Genomic DNA, 22,697 nt, shown 5'->3' on the forward strand with positions numbered 1-22,697 from the left:
TCGTGTTGTCACAATGTCGCTTGAATATTATTACTACGAGAGTTGTATTTCTAGAATGTTACCATGAAAAGGGGTTCTCAATTGTGGTAAATGGAAAGTTACCTAGATGGCTCCCGAGGTCTCTTACCGCACAAACTCTCGGTGATAAAATTGCCAGTTGCATATCCTAAATATAAAAAGCAACTTTCAAGACATACATACGGCGATGTATCATCCGCCAATGCGTCTCAGGGTAACACATTCATTTACCAATAACTATCCGTTATAGTCGCAGGCAAGGAAACTAACGATAGAAAATGAAAATGGACCTAGCCAGGCAAGTTTAGGAACAGAGATCTATTTTAATTTATAGTTGATGAGGCAGTCTATGGTACATAGAGCAGGCGGTTTAAGCTACCCCGGCCGCATGCAAATCCACTCGAGCCGCAAATCGTGTTACAGAACCACCACCGCTTTACCGTCCCGACAGGGGTCGCGCGATGGTAGCCGGGTTGTCTGATCGGAAATCCACCAGCACCATCGTTCTAGAAGTTCTAAGGGTATGTTGTGCATGATACCGGCGGTTCCCGGCGCGGACTTGCGTCGATTATTTGAGGACTGACCAGAGCTTGGGGGCGGCGCATTGGCTGGCGCAGTGCGCAAGATGGAAGACTAGAAACCAGAATGTCATATTAGCTTGCTGTCCACGTAGCATAAATGTAGGAACTCTGAGGCATTTGCTATAGGCCAACACCAGTCCGATATAAGGTAATTCTTACATTCTTCAACGCAATCCTCCTTATTTTCATCGTCATCCGAAGCGTTTGTAACACGGTCGACACACTCGTCGAAGTGATGCTTAGCAGACGAGCACTGTTTAGAGTTTTTGCATTCTGCGTAAGTAGCCGTCAGCCAATATCCAATGACGTCGTACGATTTATGTATCCGGTGGGATGATGCTCTGCGCGATAAACATTATCTTGAATAGTTATTTCGAATGGATGATTTCGTATGCGAGATATCGTGAATAAATTGTAACGAACCTTCCTCGAGTTTTTCCTTAGGATCCTCAATTTCTTCCTCGTCTTCCTCTTCTTCTTCCTCCTCAGCCTCCTCTTCTTGAGAATCCTAATCAACGATTAGCCAGTTCCCTCGGCGAATTCAAGTATGCATAGAACGAGATATATGGGAAGGTAGAGCTAGCAGGAGCCCACAGATCGCAGACTGTAAGCTAGAATTTGGGGGAATTTCGAATTCTGTGCTCGAGCTTCCTTGTGTGTTTTTTCGTGTGGGGGAAATCGTACACTATCCTCAGCTGGTGCCTCAGCTTCGACGGTGGTCCATGGCGTTACCGCCTCGACGAGGTCTTGAATGCTATCCCAGATACCCATTTTGCTCGGAGCGGATGTCGGGCGGTTTTAATGCCTTGCTTGCTTTCGGGGATGAACGACGGTTGGTGGTGAAATGCGGTCTCCGATAAAGGTTGGCATTGAGAAAAATAGAGCATCACCAATTGAGCCATTTTGATTGGCCGCGGTTATGAGCTCCAATCACGTGATCCGAGCCCGATCCATCCGCCCTCAAAACCTTATATCATTAGACCTAGTATGCTTAAATACATCTATATTTCATAGTGCAAGCTACTAGGCATGATACCAGTATATTTAATATGATATGGGATAGAGAAATATTCATTTTATATCCACCATTCATTACGGATCTGTACACTTTACGTAAATAGCATTGTTTATATGTTTCTGTGGTCTCCTAGGATCACTAATCTCTTACCTTGTTGATTTAATTTGCCGATTGCCGTTGTGTCAAAACTTACAAATCGGAAAACTCGTTAGCAGGAGAAGCAAGCTGTAGCTAGCCGCCTCACCTTGTAGACCTAGGTACTGGAAATAGACTGGCACTTTGTTAACACAACATGACTGTCTGTTTATATTATATTCCGTTTGTTATTCTTGAAGTGTAGATAGATATTATTCCTGTTCTTATCTTCACTTTCCTCGCAAATCGGCTTCATCACGATCTAAGCTATGAGCCTGCCGACTCAATAGCGCTTAGAACATGACCAGGATACAAACACGTAGATAGTAGCTACGCTAGCACACCGAATGTCATTTTTCAGTGGCAGGGGTATCAAATTCTTATTGTGTCGATTCCAAAAGACCCATTGACTAGAGACCTTTAGGTAACCGAATTCGTCGACGGCATCAGGCGACGGCTTCAAAATTCTATAGTGGCTTATAGGCCAATTTCATCAATCCCTTTCTGCTTCTTCCCGCATTCGTTCGTCGAAGCGCATGCTGACCGCCTGGGCCTGAGCCTCGTCATAGTTTGGTGGGGGCTCGTCTGGAGTTTGCTGGTGGGCCTGCTGTTCTCGAGCTGCCTCGTCTGCTCGTCGAGCCACCTCGCTTACTTGGCTGGCGCTATCGCCACCCTGAGGACCACTATATTCTGGTAATTGCTCATCGTGAACTGTCTGCGCCCAGTTGCTCTGGCCTGATTCCTCCGCAATCTGTGCCGCGTGGTGAAGCCGTGCTTTAAGCTCCACGAATTTCGACTCGAATTCGCTAGAACCGCCGTCCTTGAATGTCAATCTCAAGTTCACTCTTGGAAACTCTGGCGGAATATTGCCGTCAGCTACTGGTCTCACGAGAGCCTCCCAGTACCAAGGTCCTATCCACGATGAGCACATGCGGCTGTCCTGGCAGCCTAATATCTTAGATGAAAAAGATTTAAATTGATCCGTAGGCTTGGAAGGTAGATAGATCAACTGAGGATAAATGTCAATCTCATATTCAACTCTGATATCGTGGTACATGATGTTTCCGCTTACCCTTTGGTTTGTTATATACGCGGCACCACTCTCACTCTTGATATTGAGAGGAGCGATGTCGGCAGGTTGGTTTGGGGCGGTTATACTGAGAGCTATTCTGCCTCTTGTCCTGTGTAGGATAGTCTCATGCGGCAGAGGCTCTATCTCCCCGGCCCGAGACAGCATGACCCAGCTAGCATCCAAGTTAGTGTCCTCCTCACCCCGGTTACTCTGGCTAAGGATATACGACGCATGTTGGTCGTGGAGGCCGTAATCCATTATGACGATGGGAGACGAACGGCGCAAGGTTGGTTACGCATGCAAAGCGTAGAATGAAGAGCGAGGCTCTCAGGGAGGATAAAGACGGATATCACATCCTAGAAGTCGCGGATGGGAAAGAAGGGGGAGATAGGGATATGAGGTTAGGTAAGGGGAGGGAGGATGAGGGCGATGACCGAGTGTTCGTTCGAGGCTCAGGTCGGTGGGAGTAGAATACAGGTAGACAAGAGAAACTCATACATACTTTATTGACATTTCGGGCAAATTTGGTGGTCAGCTCTCGGGGTCTTGTGCACAAGTCCTAGCAATGCCAACCGAGCTCCTGGGATTCGTCGGCACAAGAAAAACCGGCAAGGTCCCAGCGATTTAGGTGACAGGAACTGGCTCGGTGGGCTCTCGCTGGCCTCGGAGCGGCACGGCTTGCAGGTAGTTTGATGGAGATGTTGATATTGATAATAGTGGGCCACTAACACGGTAGCCGCTGGAACTTGCGCTGCCGGAACTGGTAGCAGAACGGCGCGCGACTGGTACGACAGAACTGGCAGGGCTCTGCAAGGTCTCGCAGATGTGGAGTGGCACTTGTACTGTGTAGGAATTGGAACAGCTCTAGTGGATGGCGAAGTTCGATACTGGCTGACTGGATGATGGTGTGTGCAATAGGGAGGATTCCTGCCTTCAGCTGTAAGGCGCAAAACCGGGAACTGGCTTCCTTGCCCTCGATAACCTATCTGCCTATTTGACGATGACGGTGATAGCGGAAGCGATGATTATGCTCACGTCCGAGGGGTTGTTTTCCAGTCGGAAGGGCCGACAGTTTACCTGAAACCGTTGAAGTGAGTAATTTTGCACTGGTATGTCGGAAAAAGCCTTTTCGATCCTCGATAGACCAGCAGTGTGATGACGAAGACCCGATTACAGGTGGTATGGGTAAGCGATATTCGCCGGTTCGGTACGGCTGGGTAAGGTCGTAAGGTGGAAAGGTGGGAAAAGAAGAGCTCTAGACCAGGGATAACTTATGCGTGCCAAGACACCGCCCAGACCCCGGTCCAAAAGCCCTAAGGCAAGGAGCTAAGAATGGAATGGACTAACCTGATATAGCAGGTGGCGGTCATCTAAGCTCAAGCCACCGGTACTTACGTTTTCTGCCAAATAAACGGCAGGACTCATGTATCGCAATTAGATAAGATTGATTAGGCTCCGTCACACAAAAGCTGTGATACCTAAGAGGGGTAAAGTTCCAAGATCACACCTCTTAAACTTACCTAATCGACTACGTGATGCATAAAGCCTTCTTAATTAATACTTGATGTAGATATTGATGGATAAATCTGCCTTGTGCATGTATGTACACTAAACATACCTTAGGTACCTATGTATGTAGGTGCATACATATTCGGTCTTCTCATACATTCTGATTGGCTCTTCAGCTATAGCCTTTCACATGCTTCTATATTACATTTTTCGAATAGTCGAATCGGGGTAATATCTTACGCCTCTTACATACATTACAGCGTGCTGCAATGAGTTATGATGTGAGATGGCTGAATTCGATGTAGAAATGAAGTGAGAGAAAGAACTACCTAAATGGGAAGAGCGAATGTTTTATTTACCTATTTTTAATTTTTATTTCAAGCCATCGATGTCAGTTGCGAATTCCGTTTCTAAAGTCCCTTGGACTTGGCAAGTGTAACTCAATCCACTATTGTCTAATTACGTAACCGTGCCTGAGCTGGAACTACGTATGCGACTATTAGATCCTTTGCCTCGTTTAACCTCTCATTATTCTCAGACATTTCCAATATATCTTCTCGGCACTTTATTATTATTACTATTGATGCCAGTATTGCTATTATCACCATTACACAGCTTGGAACATGGTATTAATAACTCTCAAACGTCAATAGATATTGGATATGTCTGGCTTACGATGTGCAAAGAAAGCAAAGAGAGGCAAAGCAAAAAAGCCCTTACACGAGACGCAATATAGATAAGTCCAGCCTTCGGACCCTACCGTCAAACCAACCACGTCGACTTCAAATGTTCCAAATGTCCCCAGATGTTCCAACGAGCATTTGACTTCTCCGGTCTTGACTTACCCCGGCCAACAACCAGTTTCGGTTGACAGTTATTAACAGGTTGGTTCGATGCATACACCTACATTGGCTATTATGCGTCATGAAATTAGGGTCGTCAATTGGAACCTGATCATCGGTGGTCACTCCGTCTTATCATGATCTTCAGAGTCGTTGACGAGCAGAGTTATCGTTAAATGCCTTGGTTGATCTAGGCTTTTTCGGTTCTGTCTGTTGTCAACCCCGTCCACCCCGTTTCTCTTTCCCCTCTTTCTCCCGATCTCATGTTTTTCTGGTTGTCTGTCAGGGCCCTGTTTTGTACGATACTGGCCTACCGTTTAACTCCCTGGTTCAGTGCGTTGACACACATGATTGATTCATTGGGTACTCGGTCATTGGCTACGAGGGCTGCGTACCATGGCTAGCCTCCCGAGTTTCATCCATCTTTCCGGGCCTATCAGCGCCTAAGAAGTGACCCAAACCGAAAGAATCATGCAGAGGCTATCACTACGCAGACCTGGGGACAAGACCTGCCTGTCACCCCAAGCTCGCCAAGTGCCTCGGACCCCATGATATCTTCGGAGAGCATTCTATTCCCCGGTTCACATACATACAATGTGACTTCGCCGGAGCAATGCCATTCCCATTGCACCGTCATCTGCGGGATCTACTCTCTGCTCGTCGGGATCGTATTTAATTGGTTTACCTCCAACTGAGGCTCCGCATCAAGAAGAGATTTATCATATTCTACACCGGCCTCTCCGCGCAACGTCTCTTGGATGAGACGCTTCATGCCATCGGTCTAGCCTGGTAGAGACGAGGACCTATCGTGGTTTCGGGGCGTTACGTTACGTTAATTGAATCTCGATAATGCTGACCTTCCTCATGACCCCAAAGTTTAAATCCTCCACGGACAACAATTTCAGCGAGGGCTGATCGAATCTCATTTGTTCTTATAATTCGGTCTAGTATGCATTGCAGATCATTAGCTCGGGCAATCTCTTCCCAAACCGAACTTCTCTTGGACGCAGCTTGTCATTCATTCACCCCAGCCTATCGTGAAGCCTCTCGACGCCAGCCCAAACCACGTCAGTCAGCGGATACACTCGGGATAGACCGAGCATTATGCTGAAGATCCTTATAGCTATGTAGGATCAGATTATACAATCCCAGGATGCTGCTTCGACGCATTGGGACGCGAATAGGCGAGGGCAACCTTATTCATACGACATCGATGCGCTTCCAGAACCACCAATACTTACAATATGAGAAATACTATGGTCCATAACGGGAAGGTCTATGTGATGTAGCGACTGGTCAGAACTACTCGTACTGTCGCCGATCAACCTCTTAAACTATTACCAGGACTAGTGATGGCGGTATGAAGCTGGACGTGGGTCGGTTCCTTCGGCAGAGAAGCACGCGGCACGATTATGCAATTTACGCATAGTCCAAGGCAATGCCTACCTACTGTATCCACCCTAGGAGTATACGGGACGAAGCGAATACCCTCGCACTTTAGCCGATAGCGGTGGGAAGCATACGGTATAGTTAGGTAGTTTCAGACTCTTACTACTGACTAGTTCAGCTTAGCCCTGCCGTCTTCTATCTAGGGACGCCATCCTTCATCTGAACTATGGAAGATTCCATACGTGACGATGGAGTACTTTGGGACGTTAGGTAATTAGACATTATTCATTACTAGTATTGCTAGCCATTGGCTCCAATGGGAGCGTAGAATCGGCCACCAGCAACGCGACTCGTTTGTCTGGTGGACTGGCTATATCGTCAGCCGTACTCGGACGCCCATGCTAGGTTTTCACCGCCCCTAGGCTTGTGAAGTGGCCCCCCGAGCGGCCTTAGGCACCCCGATTCGGCGACCCTAGATGGTTGATCGACTATAGCAGCCAGCACCCGACGCTTCAGCCACGTAAACGGCAAGGAAGCACGAGATCATACGAGTCGCGGAGCCAGTGGCTTTACCAGACACAGGAACAGAACACACACAGACAGACACCGAAACTACAAAAACAAGGTAACAGCACACATCACATATACAGCTCAGTCTCTTGTGGAAGGTCATTTGATTCATCGAGTTGTGTTGCCATAGTTCATAAGCGTCATGATCGTTTCGTTTCAATCTACCGCATTACCGCATGCGTTTTGTGTGTGTTGTGTTGTGTGTGTTGTGTGAGAATAGAGAGCCATAAGTCCTTGCCCAACCGGACGTCATTACCAAGGGATGATGAAAGATGGAAATGCCCCCCTCCAAATCATGAGAACATGATTTTATGATGACAACGAGAACACCTATCCTTTCCCTGAACCCCCCCTGGAAAAAAGCAAAAACCAATGATGATGAGGAAGAGAAAAAAAAATAAAAGACTCCCGAAAATACAGTACACATGCTAAGAAATGCCGACGTCCAATGGCCCGTTTGGCGGTGTTCTAGCTGGACGCGAGAACCAGCGAGCCAAGACGAGCGGACAAGTCAGCACTGTGATTCCAAGCTGTAGCCACAACCTATGGCTTACGGGGCCGTCCGTCATTTTCCCTGTTAGGAACGAACTTTGTGACCCCCCCTCTCCCCTCCACTGGTGCTGGGTCATCCTCTCCAGCTCAACGCATAAGCAAGGTCCCTCGTTACGAGAGCCAGTCGTGCCCGCCGGACTTGCCAGCGGGAGCAGCCGCGCGGTGGGATGGGGACGCATCAGAATCTAGTCCGAAGTTGAACTGAGGCATGTCGATCTTGGGCGGCGGCTCCTCGACCTTGGTCTTGCCTTTGTTATTGGCTCCTCCGCCTCCCGCTTGCCTCTTCGTCGGGCTCTTGGGGGCCGCGGGCGTGGCTGGCGGACCGTATCGTACATCTCGCACGTCCCAACCGTCTTCGGCCGCGGCTGCGACCCAGGTTCGTAGGCACTCGTGCAGGTAGGGGTAGAGCTTCTCCTTGGCGAGGCGCATGCTACCTCCCATGGTGCGCTCCAATCCGCATAATTGCAGGAGGCCGCGGATGTTGTTGCGCTCTTCTGCTGTCGGGGTGCAGGCGAGGATGGCGTTAATGAGGTCAAGGTGTGACGTGATGTAATTTGTAGCATCCCATTCTACCCCGCCGACGTAGGGAGCAGCTGGTTGAGGAGCTCTCTCTCTAGGGAAGTATGTTTCCATGTAACTCACGCCGTCTATCCCCGACGGACCAGCGCCATCTTTGGGCTCCTTATCTCGCGGAAGGTAGACGACGTTCATGCGGTGCAGGTATATCCAGAAGACCTCCTTGACGACATTCGAAATCTCCTTGCACCACATACGGTATGGGCGTTCTCGGCGCATATCGAGAACGAAGCCGAGGGGACGATCTTCCTCCTTCTGTTCGGGATCACGCAGATGACCAAGTACGGTCTTGGCGCGAACCGGGCGGTCGGCCGGGGCAGCTGACTGGATGTAGGTCATCAACACGGACGTGATGATGTTGCGTGTGGTAAACTCGCTAGGGCCCTTCTTGTCCGGGTCGAAGATCATATGTAGGAGGGCCGGGAATAGTGTTGCTTGATGGGAATGAAGTTCCTGCAATGCAAGAGCGGTAGTGCAGAGTGCCTTGAGGCAGAGGAGGTTCTCATGCAGCAGGGCATCCTCATGTTCTTCTCTGTTATGGTAGTTAGCGTCTTGGTTTTACAAAAGGTTTATGTGGTGGACTTACCTCCACTCGACCTCCATGATACGATGTAGGAGACCTACGATCTCTTGCATACCACCTTGTCGAATGAACTCTTCCGTCCAAGTCACTGTCTCATTTCGCAGCAGTAAGCGGAGCTTGTGTAGCTTGCCGACTTCTACCAGCTGTGGCTTCTGCACCTTACGCAGGTAGTTCACGAAGTCTACGGGTCCTTGCTGCATTACCCTCGACAAGATACCGCTTCCCGTGCCCGATCCACCAGATACAGGCCGTTCACTGGCCACACTATCCGTCGACCTGCTTCGAAAGTGCCGTCCTATGGAACCTTCGCCCTTGTGCTTCTTCACGGGAGAAGTGGAATCCGACTTCTTGCCTCTCGACATGGTAAAAGTTCGACCGCGTGACTTCTTCACCTTCTCTTGCTCCTGCGCTTGCGCTTGCGCCTGCACTTGAGCAGCGTTGTAGCTGAAATCGCTACCAACACTATCCGGCCGCAAACCAGTAGTACCTCGGCTCTCGGCCCAGTCCTGTCGAATCAATTCCATCTTCATGGTACCTGCTAAGCTTCGCATCTTGTATCGTTGATGCTCGGGAATGTTGCGTCGATCAAGCATTGCCTCGAATTGCTCGTCGACATCCTTCGGATCGAGTACGGGTTCGGCGGATTGGGCTGAAACGGGTCTACTCTGTGATTCGGTGCTGCCGGTCAATGCTCTGAGGCCTCTCTGGATCTTAGACTTAGAGGCCTTCGCGCTGCCCGATGCAGCCTTCATATCAGCGGACTGCATGTTAGGCGCATGGTATGACTTGGGTCGCTCTTTGGCTGATCGATTGCCTGATCCCATATTGGATGAGGATTGGTTGTTGGTGGAGTATCTATGAAGATTCTGGGTTTTTACGTGATCTAGTTCGTTTTGTTTTTCTATCGCACCACTGGAGAATTGGGCATAAATAGGAGGACGGGTAACAAGTTGGGGAACTTGGGATTCTTGAGAATTTTGAGGAGGCTGATTTTCCTTGTTCCTCTGCTTGGATCGGTCTTCGTCTTCTACAGACTGTCCTTTTAAGTTCTTCGAACTTTTGGGGCGACTTAGAAGGCCGATGAGATTTGTAGCCGACTTGATCTTCTTGGGTTTGGCGGAGCTTTGCTTTGGCTGCTTAATGCTACTAAATCCCTTCTTGGTCGGTGACGAGGAAGTACTTGGCGGCTCTTTGGTTGGTGATCGTGTGGAGTTCTGCGGGATCTCGCCTAAGGCAATAGGGCGAGAGAACAAATTGCCCATCTCGTGTTCGTGAGGCGAGTATTGAAAATCCGAAGCCAGAGCAGGTGTTGCTGAGGACAAAAGGTCTGTGGGTGGTAGAGGAGATCCATCGGAATTCGTGCGTTTATGGATGAATGATTTCAGGATGCTCGACTTAGACCGCTGATGCTGGGTCTGTCGGCCAGCACCAGGGGCGATATTCGCCGTGAGGTGATAGTCGTTCACGGACGCCATGATGCCTAAGGAGAATACGATCTAATAATTCAAGTTGTTGACGAAGGATATGGTAAGAGGGAAACAAAAAATAGGGGAAAGAAAAAACGTCGAATGCTGCCAATAAGCATAGAGTATGCAATGAAACAATGCTTAGCAATGTTTGACAACGTTCGGGACGTGACCGCGTTGAGTGCAACGGGCGGAAGCAAAAAAGCTAACGGACGATGGATTGAACTGTCTGCATCTGCAAAGCGTGGGTTGTCGAATTGAACTCTGAAGATTAAAAACAGAGGATTCAAAGTCGAGCTGAATACATTTCGTCGTTAAACTTTACCTTTTTAGTCTGGTCAGTTACGATTGACCAACTAGGCACATGGTTCGTGGAGACTTTGTTTAAGTTGAGCTTCGCCGCCTTTTGGTAACTGCATGCAGATTTGGGGGGCGTGGTTGCCCAGCAACTGCACGGCAACTACGACCTTAAGTGCGTATGGTACTTCAGGTACGTACTGTGCTACATAAAATCAATTCAAATTTCAAGGTTGTAGCTCCTCACCGGAGCAAAATAATACTGGCTTATCGTTTATCATCCGTCCCCGGTACCCCACTTAGCGTCTTCTTCAGCTATCTCTTCAGCTAGTACAGTGTACCCCACCATATCAGCTTGAATTTCACTTCGCGCATCTACGAACTATCTCTAACTAAAACGACTACTCAAAAGTTATTCACACCTTCACATACCTACATCGTGTTTAACACTACCTACACCTGTTCAATATGCCTGGACCTCCGAATAAAAAACAGAAGCGGCAAGACTACCGTCAGGCCTTGAAAGAAAATGGCACAACCAATATGCCTAAGAAGAAATTCTATCGCCAGAGAGCGCATGCAAATCCTTTTTCAGACCACAAGTTAACATAGTATGTCTACCGTCTCTATTTTTGTACAAAATTTTGAGGCTTACCGTGTTAGCCCAATTAGACCCGACTGTATGGATTGGTCCACATTCTTCCCATCATTTGCCGCAGACGCACAACCAAATCCACTCCCACAGACATCTGAAGATGTCAAAGCGATATCGAATCCACCACCGAAAAAAATGACGAAGGATGTCGAGGTTGTTGACATAGGGTGTGGTTTTGGTGGCTTATTAGTGGCCCTATCTCCTGTTATGCCGGATACCTTGGTTGTGGGCATGGAGATCCGATCTCAAGTAACGGAATTTGTTCAAGATCGCATCAAAGCCCTTCGTGCGAAAGACCCTGAGCAAAAGAGGTTTCAGAACATTGGCTGTATACGGGCCAATACGATGAAGTTTCTTCCCAATTTCTTCAGAAAGGGGCAACTATCTAAGATCTTCATCTGCTTCCCGGATCCTCACTTCAAACAGCGCAAGCACAAAGCTCGAATCGTATCTACTACATTAAACTCGGAGTATGCGTACGCCTTGAAGCTGGGTGGAATCGTGTACACTATCACGGACGTGGAGGATCTTCATAAGTGGATGGTACAACATCTTGAAGCCCACCCGTCGTTCGAAAGGGTATCCGAAGAGGAGCAAGATGCTGATGCATGTGTGAAAGTTATGAGGACAGAAACCGAGGAAGGGAAGAAGGTTGAGAGAAATAAGGGGCAGAAGTTTGTTGCCTTGTTTCGGCGTTTGGAAGACCCTCCGTGGTGATAATCAATTGTAACATAGGAAACATCGAAGTTGTAGCAATGTCTTGAGTAGGCGACTAGGTATCTATCTACCTATGGACCTATGTATCTGGATATAAAATCAATTTGGGACTTGGGAAGGCCATAAATGAATAGTAGAGATACCCCTGTATGCCCAAGTTCATATATCTAGGTAGGTAGGTATATAACGACTTATCGTCTTGTCTCTTTGTCAACCTTAAAGTTACATATCTATAACTTATGTATTATTTGATGCACATGTTGAGAATTAGAATCCATGATTATTTTAGGTACTAAGGTACTTGAAAATGTCCGCTATGTGGGTCTCACCTGGTAGTGTATCTTGTACCTTGTACCTTGCATAGATGGACCGTGCGCTTGAATTCGTATCTGATTCACCTCAAGCTCTACAGTACCTCAGTATTTCATTCAGTTTATTAGTGAAACTGCGGGTGGTTGCGTGTTACCTCTAATCGATAAGCATTCCGTCTTCCAACTTGGAATCCGTCTTTATTTGCGATTGCTACAACACTTTAACACCCCACGGACGAATCATGAAGCTGGGACCTAAGCGACTTCAAACCGAGTATGGCCCTTAAAGGGAGAGATGTCGGTTTGGCTGGCGTCGTCTGCTTTTTCGCATGGGGTTATGCAACTAGTTGGTTTCCAGCTATTCGATGGGCTGGATATGCCTTCGTCGGCGGCACCATTGTATCCTTCCTAGGCGTTTGCCTATTGCTACTAACATCTCGAGGCTCGACGTATAGCCAACGGAACAGATCGGCACGACCAAATGCTGTTAGCTTTGTGGGCGCCGATTCCTGGCGTAAAGAAACGACTGCCCTACGACTTCGACAGACTTATATCAAGATACCTCTATATTCCGAATCACCCGCGATATCCAACGCATTGGATGATTTGCTCGATCTGATCGTACGAGACTTTGTCAAGTCGTGGTATTCGAACATAAGCAAGAACCCCGTGTTTGCGAACGAAGTTGACAATGCCATAAGACATGCGTTGGCTAGCATAAGGGACCGTCTTTTTGAAACAGACCTGGTAGAGGTCGCTACAAGCAGGATTGCCCCGATACTGACAGCTCACTTTCGGGATTTCTATGATGCTGAAAGAGCGGTTCGTGGTCGCAGATTAAACCGTGATGTTACCGAATCCGAAGAACTGGATTTAGCTATCGCCGCAAAATATCGGGATGGCAAATTACACCCCGCCGCCTCTCTGGCTTACTCGGATACGAAGCTAGTACAGCAAGATCATCTACGGAACATAGTCACTAAGATCCTACCAAGAGTGCTTCCAAGAAACTTATTGGATAGTCGTGCCGTATTCAGCATCATTCGCGAAATAGTCTCTTGTGCTGTCTTGTTCCCCACCTTACAACTACTATCTGAGCCCGATACCTGGAACCAAGTGATGGAGAACTATGGCCGGAGCATGCTACAGGATCGATCAACAGTCCGTAAACTTCGTGCGGCCTTGGATGCGCATGCGTCGCCAACCCCCAAAAGCTCCAAGTCGGTAGCGTTCCCACGACTTTCTCCAAGTGATAATGAACGTCGATTCGAAAGATTCATCCGTACAATCCGCAAACTTAATAATTTATCCGACGCAAGACGATTTCGAAGTGAAGTCGCGAGTCAACTAATGAAGGACTCGCAGTATAATGGCCAGGATCCGATCTATCTTCGTCGGTTAGAAATGGGTAAACGTCTTCTAGATCAGAGAGTTCAGCAATTAGCAGCGGGTGGTGATGGTCGACATGTGCCATTGCCAAGTAATCCATCGCCAGTTTCCGGATCTTCCAAGTTGGAGAATGCTTCTTTAGTTGAACTACTACGCGACACGTCAGGTCTTTCTTACTTCATGGAGTATATGGATAGACAAGGCTTGATGTCCCTCGTACAATTCTGGTTGGTTGTTGACGGCCTACGAAACCCTCTGGAAGACGATGGACCCGACGACGAGCAACTGCCTTCAACCCTGATCCCTTGGACCGAATCTGATCGTGTCGATCTCGCTCAGATCGACCAAGCATACTTATCTAAGCAAGAACTAAAGGTTCCCACCAGTTCACGACGAACTATCCGTGAGTTTCTGGATGCAGGAAGAGCAGCTTCTCCAGCACAGTATTACAAAGCCCGTCGGGCTGTATTGCGAACTCAGAGCGCCGTTCTTGAAGATATGCAGTCTAGATTTCTCGACACATTTAAAAAATCAGACTTGTTCTACAAGGCGCTGGCGTCGGAGGAGGCCTCGAAGAGTATTCCTTTAGCTCGACAGCCACAAGCAGGACCAGCCGTTGTCCCGCCGCTTGTTCGCGCTTCGCAGTCGTATGCATTGAAACCTTCGCCTGTCACAAAGCTCAACCCGAAGCTAAACACGTCCAATGGCCAAGTCAGACGAGGTCTTTCTGCTTCGGACCTAAGAACCCCCAATTCGAATGGCAGCCATAGCTCGGATCCCTTGATGGGCCATCGACGGTCGCTAGATGATGGCGTAGCTTCGCCATTATTCGATGATGATGATTTGGAACATGACCCGATGACTGATTCACTGTTAAGTCTTGACCAGGAGCCATTAATACCTGTACCAGATACCCAAGTTGTGCAGGCGGTAGAGGAGGCACTTAATAATATTATGGAAGACGATAATCGACCAAAAACAGCGGAGGCTCTTCGCGAGTCGCTATTTGGCGAAAACGATGATGGAGCTTCGAGTATGTTCTCGGGGCAGGATAATGGTTCAGCTAGAGGCTCAATTGACCAACAACGTCCAATACAATCCGGAAAAGAAGTCGAGAAGCCTAGTTTGGCATCGCTTGGACTTGTAAGCGCGGCATCTAGGATCGGCGTTTTCATGGATGATGACCTCTTTGGTGATGAAGACAAGTTCTTATCAGACGAACAAGATCACAACGATGAAATTGCTGATACCGAGGATGAAGTGCACGAGGCTGCACCAGGAGACCTTGGGCTTGCGGAGGCTATCACAGCCCTCACGAATGATATTGAACGTCTTGCTGCTCAAGAAGCCGTTATAGAATCCCTAACGAAAAAGGCTGAATTGACAAACAACACAGCCGAGTTGCGCATTTTACGAAAATCAAAAGCAAGTTTACAGAGGGAACTCAGGCGAAAAGAACTGCAAAGACAACAATATGTAATTCAAGAGAATGATAATAGTCTCTACGGACGAGCGTCGATCAAAATCAAGTCCATCCAGGTGGGGCGAGAGGAGGATGGCAAGGAATTTGCTCTTTATGTCGTTGAGGTAAAGAGAGACGCTGGTGAGAAGATGCCCGCAGCCACTTGGATCGTGACACGACGGTACAGCGAATTCCACGAACTTCACCAGAAGCTAAGGGATAGATATCCATCAGTACGAAATCTTGATTTTCCACGGCGTCGAATGGTAATGAAGCTTCAGAGCGATTTTCTCCGCAAGCGACGCGACGCTTTAGAACAGTATTTAAGCCAGCTGCTTCTCTTGCCAGACGTATGCCGGAGCAGGGATCTGCGGGCTTTCCTATCACAAAGCGTAATTACCCAAGGAGAAGATTTAATGAGCCGTGAAGACAAGAAGGATATGATCACTCGCCTATACGATTCCGTTACCGATGGCATGGAAGATATCCTAGGAAATATACCTGTCTTGGATCAGCTCTCTATAGCAGGTCAGAATCTAATCGCAGCCGCTACAAGTCAGATGAGCACAATGCCACTCAGCATCAACGAGGACGCCATGACAACGGCTGAAGCTGAAGCTGAGTTGAATGCATTCGAAAACAAGGAGCTTGAGCCTTTCATCAAACCTATCTGCGATATATTCCTCGAAGTATTCGGTCTTAACAGGGGTAACAATTGGCTTCGTGGGCGAGCTGTCGTTGTCGTTTTACACCAAATGCTTGGGGGCACTATTGAGCGAAAGGTGCGGGACAACTTCAAGGTATTAGTCCAAGAAGAGGCCGTTCTTAAATACATTGCACTCTTAAGGAACAGCATGTGGCCCGGAGGACAGATCAACAAAAACAAACAGCCTAGGACACCGCCAGAAAAGGCACGGACTCGCAGGGAGGCAAGCTTGATGCTAGCCACGTTAGTTCCAGATTTGGCCGGAAATGTGGTTGGGCGGCTGAATGCCCAAGCAGCAAGCCGCAGAATCTTCGCGACGCTGAATAACTCAAGATTAAAGTATGTACCTATCCTGAAATCCGACGCTCCGTGCTCCAGTGCTGACGAATTATCATAGCTCACATCTGACTTTCACCATTCTGGACGAGCTTATCGACATTTTATTCAACGGAGATTAGTCCGTTAAACTGTAGCCATCGTCATTTTTCTTCTTCTACGCAGCATAGCAAGGCGTTCGGACCGGAGTGTTTAGGATGTCATCAAGGCGCTGATGAATGCTAATGAATATGTATTTGATACCATCGTAGTTGGTAGGGTATGTCTTTTGTGTGTCTTTTGTGTGCTTGGAATGACAGGGCGCTGAATTAAGAGTTGCAACAAGGAAGATGAGGCGATGATCGCTTGTTATACTTATCTCCTGGGTATCCATGCTTAAAGATGTATCCAGGAACCCGGTACCTACCTAGAATCTAGATAGGTGAGGCGAGCAGTGCCTACAACGTACATACAACTGAAAGTCTGGGGTAGTTCAAACAAGTACCCATCCAATGTTTTCAGGCGCCTACTCATAATGTTTCCTAAGCCCGAAAGGATATTACCGGCAAATTTTAATCAATAATCAAACCTCATCTGGCGTCTTTCAGTCAATTGTTGAATTGGTGAATTAAAGACATCGAGCAATTAGAAACTTGAATTGAATTGAGGAAATGATGAATGAACTAATAAATCATTTCCTATTTCCAGCCTTCAATTAATCAGTCTGGATTTCCTTTTTTGAAGCCACTACCCGCCAGTCGCAAGTGTGGCCATCCAAGTCAAGATAAGTACAGTGAAACCCTACCATAACGATCCTAGTACATAACGATACCCCGGTATAACGAACTTTTTTTCCGGATTTTTGAAATTTGTATGGGAAATAACGATAATTTTGCCATAACGAATTATCGTTAGCTTTTGGCTTAGTCACCACTAAAATCGTTATAAACAGGTAAATTTTTATGAAAATCCTTCCATTTTAAGAAGGAACTAAGCCCTTTTTGTACCATAATTACCCCACTTTGGTATAACATCGAACATTTTATGTCTGTGCGCTACGGGCTTTACCATTTTAGGCAACAATATCTAAAAGTGGATACTTATTCTATAGCGATACTTCGATATAACGATTAGAATTCTATGTTTTTTTCATATCGTTATGGTAGGGTTTCACTGTACCTACCTTTTTTTAAAATTAATTTTGTTGTTAATATCAAACGTGATTTCAATAAGTTTAGAAGTCTCAAAAAACAAGTTCCTTCAACTTCCTTTGTTATTAATATATATTATTAATATTAGTTCAAATCGAGGAGAGTATTGGTTTCGTGAAAACCTAATGTGACGTGCTTGGACAAATCATCATATCAGATATGCTGTGTTCATGTTGTATTGAGCGTTACCATTGAGCATCAATTGAAGCTGCCAAGCTACAAAGTACGTAGCCGTTAAGTTCGATCTAAACGGGTCCACATACTTTTAGGTACCTTAGGCTGCCGTGTTTGGTCTGTGCGGGGAGATGATCTTTGCCGCCCCCATATTTTTAAGTGTACCGTGCACCTTGCTCTTCGCACCTTCTTCACACCTTCCCATGTCCGCAGTCTCTTACCCATCACACTCGCCTCTGCATTAATCACTTGTCAACTTTATTAATTTCAGCAGTTGCATCGTCGGGTCTTAATCATACAAACTGCAACCCGCAGCCGTAACCTGAACCTGACAACCTAACAACTCCTCCCACCTCAAAAATCTTGACGTCCTAACATCAAGATCACTACCTCTCTTTTTCCTTCCCAAATCAAAATCTTGGAAGTCTGGCCAGTCTATCCAAACCCTCCCTCCCACATCGTCATTTCGGCTACCCACACATTTGACACCTTCGAGGGTTTTCTCCCCCCCTCGTTGGGTTTTTTTCCTGGTCCTGGTCTTTCTTCACGGTTCCCACACAAAATCACAATTCGCCTGATTGGGTCATCTTTCATCGAATAAATTGATCTAGGCTGCTGTAGTCTTTGCGACTTATTTGCAGACGAGGACCCTTCCTACTCGTCGCGCACGAGACTCTTAGCTTCCATTTAGGTCTTCGTCCAAATCAGACCTCTGCGCCTGCAAGTTATAACCGATCGCAATTATGGCATCCACTGAGGTTTCTGCTACCAGGCTCTATCTGGGAAACCTGCCCAAGGGTGGTAAGTAGCTATACTGGTATCTTAAAGTTTGTTCAAGCTTGTGTTGCGGTGTAACAGAGCTTGAGCTAGCTTAGCGTGTCGCCCTGTTGTTGTTGTTGCTAATGCTCGCAATTAGCTACCAAGGCCGATGTCGAAGCTCACTTCGCGACCCATGGCACTGGCGAGATTACCGAGGTAAAGCTGATGAATGGCTTTGGCTTCATCGAATACAAGGATCCTATGGATGCGCGCGATGTTGTTCCTGGTGAGCATACTACAAACCCCACCCTATCATAACTTCTCCGGCTTTTTTTTTCTCGGGGTACAAATTCAATAGCTAACTTTGCCGCATCGCAGCTTTCCGTACGTCTTGGACCGTTCCTGGCTACCGTCTCTCCTGATTTTCCTGTGTCCTGGCTAATATTGACGAAAAGATGGATCTGACTTCATGGGCGAACGCCTAACCGTACAATTCGCCCGAGGCTCTCGTCACCGCGAAGGCTTCGGTGGCCACGAGCGCAGCGCTCCGCGCCCTCGCCGTACTCCTCATCGCATGCAGATAACTGGACTTCCCAATGAAACCAGCTGGCAGGTCTGTTTAACTCCCGTTTTCCCGTTCTTCGCCCTCGGATTCTGGCTTTAGATCATGCTTTCCCTTCCTTGGTAACAGAGATCCGTCTTGCGCCGTGTGCTTTTTTTTCGCCTCAGTAGCGAGGACGCTGATATCAGCCAACACTTTGCTTGTGATGTCGTGCCCATCGATTTAACTATCCCAACTTCTGGCGGACAGGTCTTAGGAGCTGGTCAAGGTTCCTTGAGGATTTCCATGTTGGACCTAGCCGCCTGCTTGGATTGGTTTGACCGCATTCCTTTGCTGGTGCTGCTTCTGGAGTTGGAGATTTTGGCCTTATTCGCATATGTTTTACTCCGCTCCTCGGACCCTCCACTTACATGGAATCTGGATCTAGGACCTTAAAGACTTTGCCCGACAATCTAGTCTGGATGTTGTCTACTCAGAGACCGGCCGCGACGGCAATGGCCGTGGGTAAGTGAATGATTCCCACATGCCCACTTAATTTACCTACATATCGGCTAATTAATACGTTTAAAGCTTCGTCGAGTTTGAAACTGCTGCGGATTTGAAGACTGCAGTGGAGAAGCTTGATGGACGCGAGTTCAAAGGACAGCGAGTCAACTGCATTGCCGACGTAAGTCTAGAAACCTCCCCCTACCCTGCACGTGCTAACTCCGCGTACCAGACCCAGCCGGATTTCCCTGTCCGCGAGCGCGGCGGTCGCTCGCGTTCTCCTACGGGTCGTCGACCTCACGGCCCACCTGGTGACGGATACGATCGACGTGGTCCGCCTCGTGGCTACAGCCCCCGCGGTTATCGCGATGATTATCGCGACAGGAGCCCTCCTCGTCGTGATTATTACGACGATCGTCGTTACAGGTCGCCGCCACGCCGCGGACCCATCGATGACTATCCGCCTCCGCGTGGACGATACGAGGACCCGTACCGACGCGAGTACGGCCCCCCTCCGGACCCGTACGTCAACGGCCGACCCTATGATCGACCTCCGCGAGACTTTCCACCTCGGGATGGTGGATACGGAGCTCGCGAAGGTGCCGGTTATCCTCGAGAGGATTACCGTCGAGGTGGTGGTGGTTACTGGTAAATTTCTCAAGTTCAACTTTATTTGAACGACCCCCCTTACGTTATCTAGATACCGCGCCGTTTCTTGCCCATAAGGCCGGCTCACTATGCCGTATTTTAAGGTACAGTATAGGAATCAAAGCTACGAAACAGGTTACGACAAAAAAGGGGGACAAATTTACGTTCAGGGGTAACCTATACGGGTATAAAAGTACGAGTTTTCTACGGCCGGTTTCGATGTGTTGATGAGGGCGGCAGGGTTAGGATGCAAAATGGATTCCATGATCTGACAGGCTTGGTTGAACCATGCTCTGGTTGGCTTCAGGTTAATCGCGTGTATGATCAAGCAAAGATAGTGGCAGTTGATTTTACGAAGACCGAATGATATGCTTTCCTAGGTACATAATGCGGGAGCCGATGGAGCTACGAGGAAGCTGCATACATATATGCAGGCTAGCTATGCAAGTATACCCCCTATCGCTAGATCCGATCGTTACAAAAAGGATACCGGTACCTAGCCCTAGTCCCACTAAGCACCTAGCAATCAATGCTTAACAGTGAAGCAAGTCACCAACCACAAAATGATTACCCACTAGGAGAAACAAGGCACTTGCTTGCCTGGCAAAGCAAGGGGTGGATGACAGTAGTTTATCCCATAGTACATATATTAGAGCCCTGGAGTTGTTAGGGTTCGGATCCGTTTGTTTGCTTATTAATCTTATTAATCCAAATAGCTATCTATAGTTGATGTTCATTCGGTGCCGCATGATTGAAACCGGAGCAACTTCTAGACCGTTATTCTGCTTAGAAATCCGAGCAGCATATTCCAAAGACCCAAATAAGAAGATGATATTCCAAAGACATACCAGTTTCAGTTCTGTGTCACACCCCACATTAATTGAATACTTCTATACTTCAACGGCATAGGCTTAGAGTTTCGCCGTTGGATTTGTAAAGTCTCCTTAGCAACCTAGCAGCCTGGCAGCCTGCATCAGACAAAGCCGGATTTAGCGGAAACACCAAATATAGTTCTACTCCTCATGTCGGCCAATACTTTCCGCAGCCTGGTGCCGCAGTCTATAAGAATCCCCTCTGTCCGTCTCTCATCTTGGTCTTATCTACGACAATATAACAACACCACAACATTATATACATTATACCACAAAAAGCCCTTCTCCACATCACGCACAACTGCACAGAAGCCACCTACGTCAACACAAGAGCAGCTAGATCCCGAAATGTCTGAACCAACCGGTCTCATCGCCAAGAGTGGCATTGAGCTCTTAACCTTTGGTATGTTCATCTAGGTATTTAGAGGTAACTAGAACATTGCCTAATTCATATAGGGACACCCAATGGCCACAAAGTGTCCATCATTCTTGAGGAGCTCAAGGCTGCCTATGGCAAGGAGTACACATGGCAATCCATCAATATCATGAAGAACACGCAGAAGGAGCCGTGGTTTACGGCAATTAACCCCAACGGTCGTATCCCGGCCATCGTCGACCATGACAGGAACGACTTTGCCGTCTTTGAAGGTCTTCCGATTCTCACTTACCTGACGCGTCACTACGACCCCGAAAACAAATTCAGCTTCCCTGTAGAGAGTGACGACTACAGTGTCGCTGAGCAGTGGATGGCCTGGCAGCAGTATGTGTCTCAACAGTTTGCTTAACTATTCCTCCCTACCGACTTAGGGTGCCCCACGATGAATTTGTAGCAAAGCAAAGTATTGGTTCACTGACAACAACTCGAATAGCGGTGGCGTTGGTCCGATGCAAGGCCAAGCAAACCACTTCTTCCGTTTCGCGAAGGAGAAGATCCCGTATGCCACACAACGATATGTCGGCGAATCAGAGCGTCTCTACGGCATCCTAGACAAGCGGCTCGAGGGACGCGACTACATCGTCGGTCCCGGGAAGGGCAAGTACAGCATCGCCGACATCAACATATTCGGCTGGGCCAACATGTTGATTCTCAGCGGCATTGACATCAGCCGGTTCCCCAACATCCAGAAGTGGCTCGACCGCATCAACGAACGTCCCGCTGTGAAGAAGGGACTCGCGATACCGCAGGAGAGCTCTTTTACCAACGCCGCTTACCTAAAGACTTTGGCGACCGACCCGGAGAAGAAGGCGCAAGCTGAGGAGTCGGACAAGTACTTGAAGGAGGCGCAGGAGAAGTACGGGTATAAGTACACCACTCCTTAAAGTGAGATAGAAGGGAATATATGTGTCTTGGCAGCGTGTACCCTGTTGGTATATATCTGGGATCTAGGTATGCATTATTTACCTAACATTGGCTAGAACGTTGGCATAAGATTATGAAATAATAAATCAAGATCAAGTACACCAAACCCCTGAACGTCGCTTAGAATAGTGTTGTGAAGGATCACGATACTTTTTTAGCCTCAGGACAGGACTAGGTAAATGATTGTGTCGGCTAGAAGCCTCCCAATTACAGAGTATACAGCTGCCGCGTTCGCTTCCCACAGGTGGAAATTGTCTAGCTTCGGAGTGAATTTTCCCGGATCGTCGACCGTGCCATCCCCAATTCCCCCAAGGTCCCCGCAATTTTACCCTAGCAGCCCCGGTCTTGGGATCTGGGAATGCTACGTCGTACCTGGTCACCGTCGGAGCATATTGGGGGAATGGGTTCGGGACGCGAACCGAGGTGACGTGATGTATGGCTGGGCAAGTAAATAAAATGGCC

At 47.9% G+C, this 22,697-nt stretch overlaps 7 protein-coding genes across 7 annotated transcripts; 4 read left to right on the forward strand and 3 right to left on the reverse strand.

Moving 5' to 3' along the window:
- Window positions 1–321: 321 nt before the first annotated feature.
- Window positions 322–1,457, reverse strand: GGS22DRAFT_154743 (Non-heme 11 kDa protein of cytochrome bc1 complex). The gene is made up of 4 exons (XM_047960096.1): window positions 1,284–1,457; window positions 1,023–1,107; window positions 759–872; window positions 322–651 (listed from the first exon to the last, which is right to left on the reverse strand). Exons 1-4 carry the CDS (start codon window positions 1,368–1,370, stop codon window positions 587–589), a joined length of 351 nt encoding a protein of 116 aa, XP_047821823.1. The 5' UTR covers window positions 1,371–1,457; the 3' UTR covers window positions 322–586.
- A 481-nt stretch (window positions 1,458–1,938) lies between these two features.
- GGS22DRAFT_154745 (uncharacterized protein) lies at window positions 1,939–4,054 on the reverse strand. Its single transcript, XM_047960097.1, has 3 exons — window positions 3,327–4,054; window positions 2,825–2,996; window positions 1,939–2,761 (listed from the first exon to the last, which is right to left on the reverse strand). Exons 1-3 carry the CDS (start codon window positions 3,335–3,337, stop codon window positions 2,246–2,248), a joined length of 699 nt encoding a protein of 232 aa, XP_047821824.1. The 5' UTR covers window positions 3,338–4,054; the 3' UTR covers window positions 1,939–2,245.
- Window positions 4,055–7,679: 3,625 nt separating this feature from the next.
- Window positions 7,680–10,458, reverse strand: GGS22DRAFT_91740 (armadillo-type protein). The gene is made up of 2 exons (XM_047968410.1): window positions 8,849–10,458; window positions 7,680–8,794 (listed from the first exon to the last, which is right to left on the reverse strand). The coding sequence occupies exons 1-2, from the start codon at window positions 10,318–10,320 to the stop codon at window positions 7,798–7,800; spliced, it is 2,469 nt and encodes an 822-aa protein (XP_047821825.1). The 5' UTR covers window positions 10,321–10,458; the 3' UTR covers window positions 7,680–7,797.
- A 529-nt stretch (window positions 10,459–10,987) lies between these two features.
- On the forward strand, window positions 10,988–12,132 carry GGS22DRAFT_154750 (putative methyltransferase). Its single transcript, XM_047960098.1, has 2 exons — window positions 10,988–11,219; window positions 11,272–12,132. Exons 1-2 carry the CDS (start codon window positions 11,077–11,079, stop codon window positions 11,978–11,980), a joined length of 852 nt encoding a protein of 283 aa, XP_047821826.1. The 5' UTR covers window positions 10,988–11,076; the 3' UTR covers window positions 11,981–12,132.
- A 245-nt stretch (window positions 12,133–12,377) lies between these two features.
- On the forward strand, window positions 12,378–16,324 carry GGS22DRAFT_91747 (PXA domain-containing protein). The gene is made up of 2 exons (XM_047968411.1): window positions 12,378–16,187; window positions 16,246–16,324. Exons 1-2 carry the CDS (start codon window positions 12,568–12,570, stop codon window positions 16,304–16,306), a joined length of 3,681 nt encoding a protein of 1,226 aa, XP_047821827.1. The 5' UTR covers window positions 12,378–12,567; the 3' UTR covers window positions 16,307–16,324.
- Window positions 16,325–18,052: 1,728 nt separating this feature from the next.
- Window positions 18,053–20,187, forward strand: GGS22DRAFT_91765 (uncharacterized protein). The gene is made up of 7 exons (XM_047968412.1): window positions 18,053–18,349; window positions 18,465–18,593; window positions 18,686–18,691; window positions 18,763–18,920; window positions 19,297–19,373; window positions 19,440–19,536; window positions 19,588–20,187. The coding sequence occupies exons 1-7, from the start codon at window positions 18,292–18,294 to the stop codon at window positions 20,005–20,007; spliced, it is 945 nt and encodes a 314-aa protein (XP_047821828.1). The 5' UTR covers window positions 18,053–18,291; the 3' UTR covers window positions 20,008–20,187.
- Window positions 20,188–20,790: 603 nt separating this feature from the next.
- Window positions 20,791–22,569, forward strand: GGS22DRAFT_91774 (glutathione S-transferase). The gene is made up of 3 exons (XM_047968413.1): window positions 20,791–21,278; window positions 21,332–21,635; window positions 21,745–22,569. Exons 1-3 carry the CDS (start codon window positions 21,026–21,028, stop codon window positions 22,193–22,195), a joined length of 1,008 nt encoding a protein of 335 aa, XP_047821829.1. The 5' UTR covers window positions 20,791–21,025; the 3' UTR covers window positions 22,196–22,569.
- Window positions 22,570–22,697: the final 128 nt, after the last annotated feature.

Source organism: Annulohypoxylon maeteangense, assembly GCF_022496945.1.
Source record: "Annulohypoxylon maeteangense strain CBS 123835 unplaced genomic scaffold GGS22scaffold_3, whole genome shotgun sequence".
In the NCBI taxonomy this organism is placed as follows: domain Eukaryota; kingdom Fungi; phylum Ascomycota; class Sordariomycetes; order Xylariales; family Hypoxylaceae; genus Annulohypoxylon; species Annulohypoxylon maeteangense.

Coding starts and splice junctions, on each gene's coding strand:
- GGS22DRAFT_154743 (XM_047960096.1), bottom strand. CDS start 1,370: ATGGGTATCTGGGATAGCATTCAAGACCTCGTCGAGGCGGTAACGCCA. Junction 873..1,022: donor TAAGGAAAAACTCGAGGAAG/GTTCGTTACAAT, acceptor CTACTTACGCAG/AATGCAAAAACTCTAAACAG. Junction 652..758: donor GGAGGATTGCGTTGAAGAAT/GTAAGAATTACC, acceptor TCTGGTTTCTAG/TCTTCCATCTTGCGCACTGC.
- GGS22DRAFT_154745 (XM_047960097.1), bottom strand. Junction 2,762..2,824: donor CGTATATAACAAACCAAAGG/GTAAGCGGAAAC, acceptor ATTTATCCTCAG/TTGATCTATCTACCTTCCAA.
- GGS22DRAFT_91740 (XM_047968410.1), bottom strand. CDS start 10,320: ATGGCGTCCGTGAACGACTATCACCTCACGGCGAATATCGCCCCTGGT. Junction 8,795..8,848: donor ATCATGGAGGTCGAGTGGAG/GTAAGTCCACCA, acceptor CTACCATAACAG/AGAAGAACATGAGGATGCCC.
- GGS22DRAFT_154750 (XM_047960098.1), top strand. CDS start 11,077: ATGCCTGGACCTCCGAATAAAAAACAGAAGCGGCAAGACTACCGTCAG. Junction 11,220..11,271: donor TCAGACCACAAGTTAACATA/GTATGTCTACCG, acceptor TTACCGTGTTAG/CCCAATTAGACCCGACTGTA.
- GGS22DRAFT_91747 (XM_047968411.1), top strand. CDS start 12,568: ATGGCCCTTAAAGGGAGAGATGTCGGTTTGGCTGGCGTCGTCTGCTTT. Junction 16,188..16,245: donor CTGAATAACTCAAGATTAAA/GTATGTACCTAT, acceptor GAATTATCATAG/CTCACATCTGACTTTCACCA.
- GGS22DRAFT_91765 (XM_047968412.1), top strand. CDS start 18,292: ATGGCATCCACTGAGGTTTCTGCTACCAGGCTCTATCTGGGAAACCTG. Junction 18,350..18,464: donor GGGAAACCTGCCCAAGGGTG/GTAAGTAGCTAT, acceptor GCTCGCAATTAG/CTACCAAGGCCGATGTCGAA. Junction 19,374..19,439: donor CGCGACGGCAATGGCCGTGG/GTAAGTGAATGA, acceptor ATACGTTTAAAG/CTTCGTCGAGTTTGAAACTG.
- GGS22DRAFT_91774 (XM_047968413.1), top strand. CDS start 21,026: ATGTCGGCCAATACTTTCCGCAGCCTGGTGCCGCAGTCTATAAGAATC. Junction 21,279..21,331: donor CATTGAGCTCTTAACCTTTG/GTATGTTCATCT, acceptor TAATTCATATAG/GGACACCCAATGGCCACAAA. Junction 21,636..21,744: donor CAGTGGATGGCCTGGCAGCA/GTATGTGTCTCA, acceptor CAACTCGAATAG/CGGTGGCGTTGGTCCGATGC.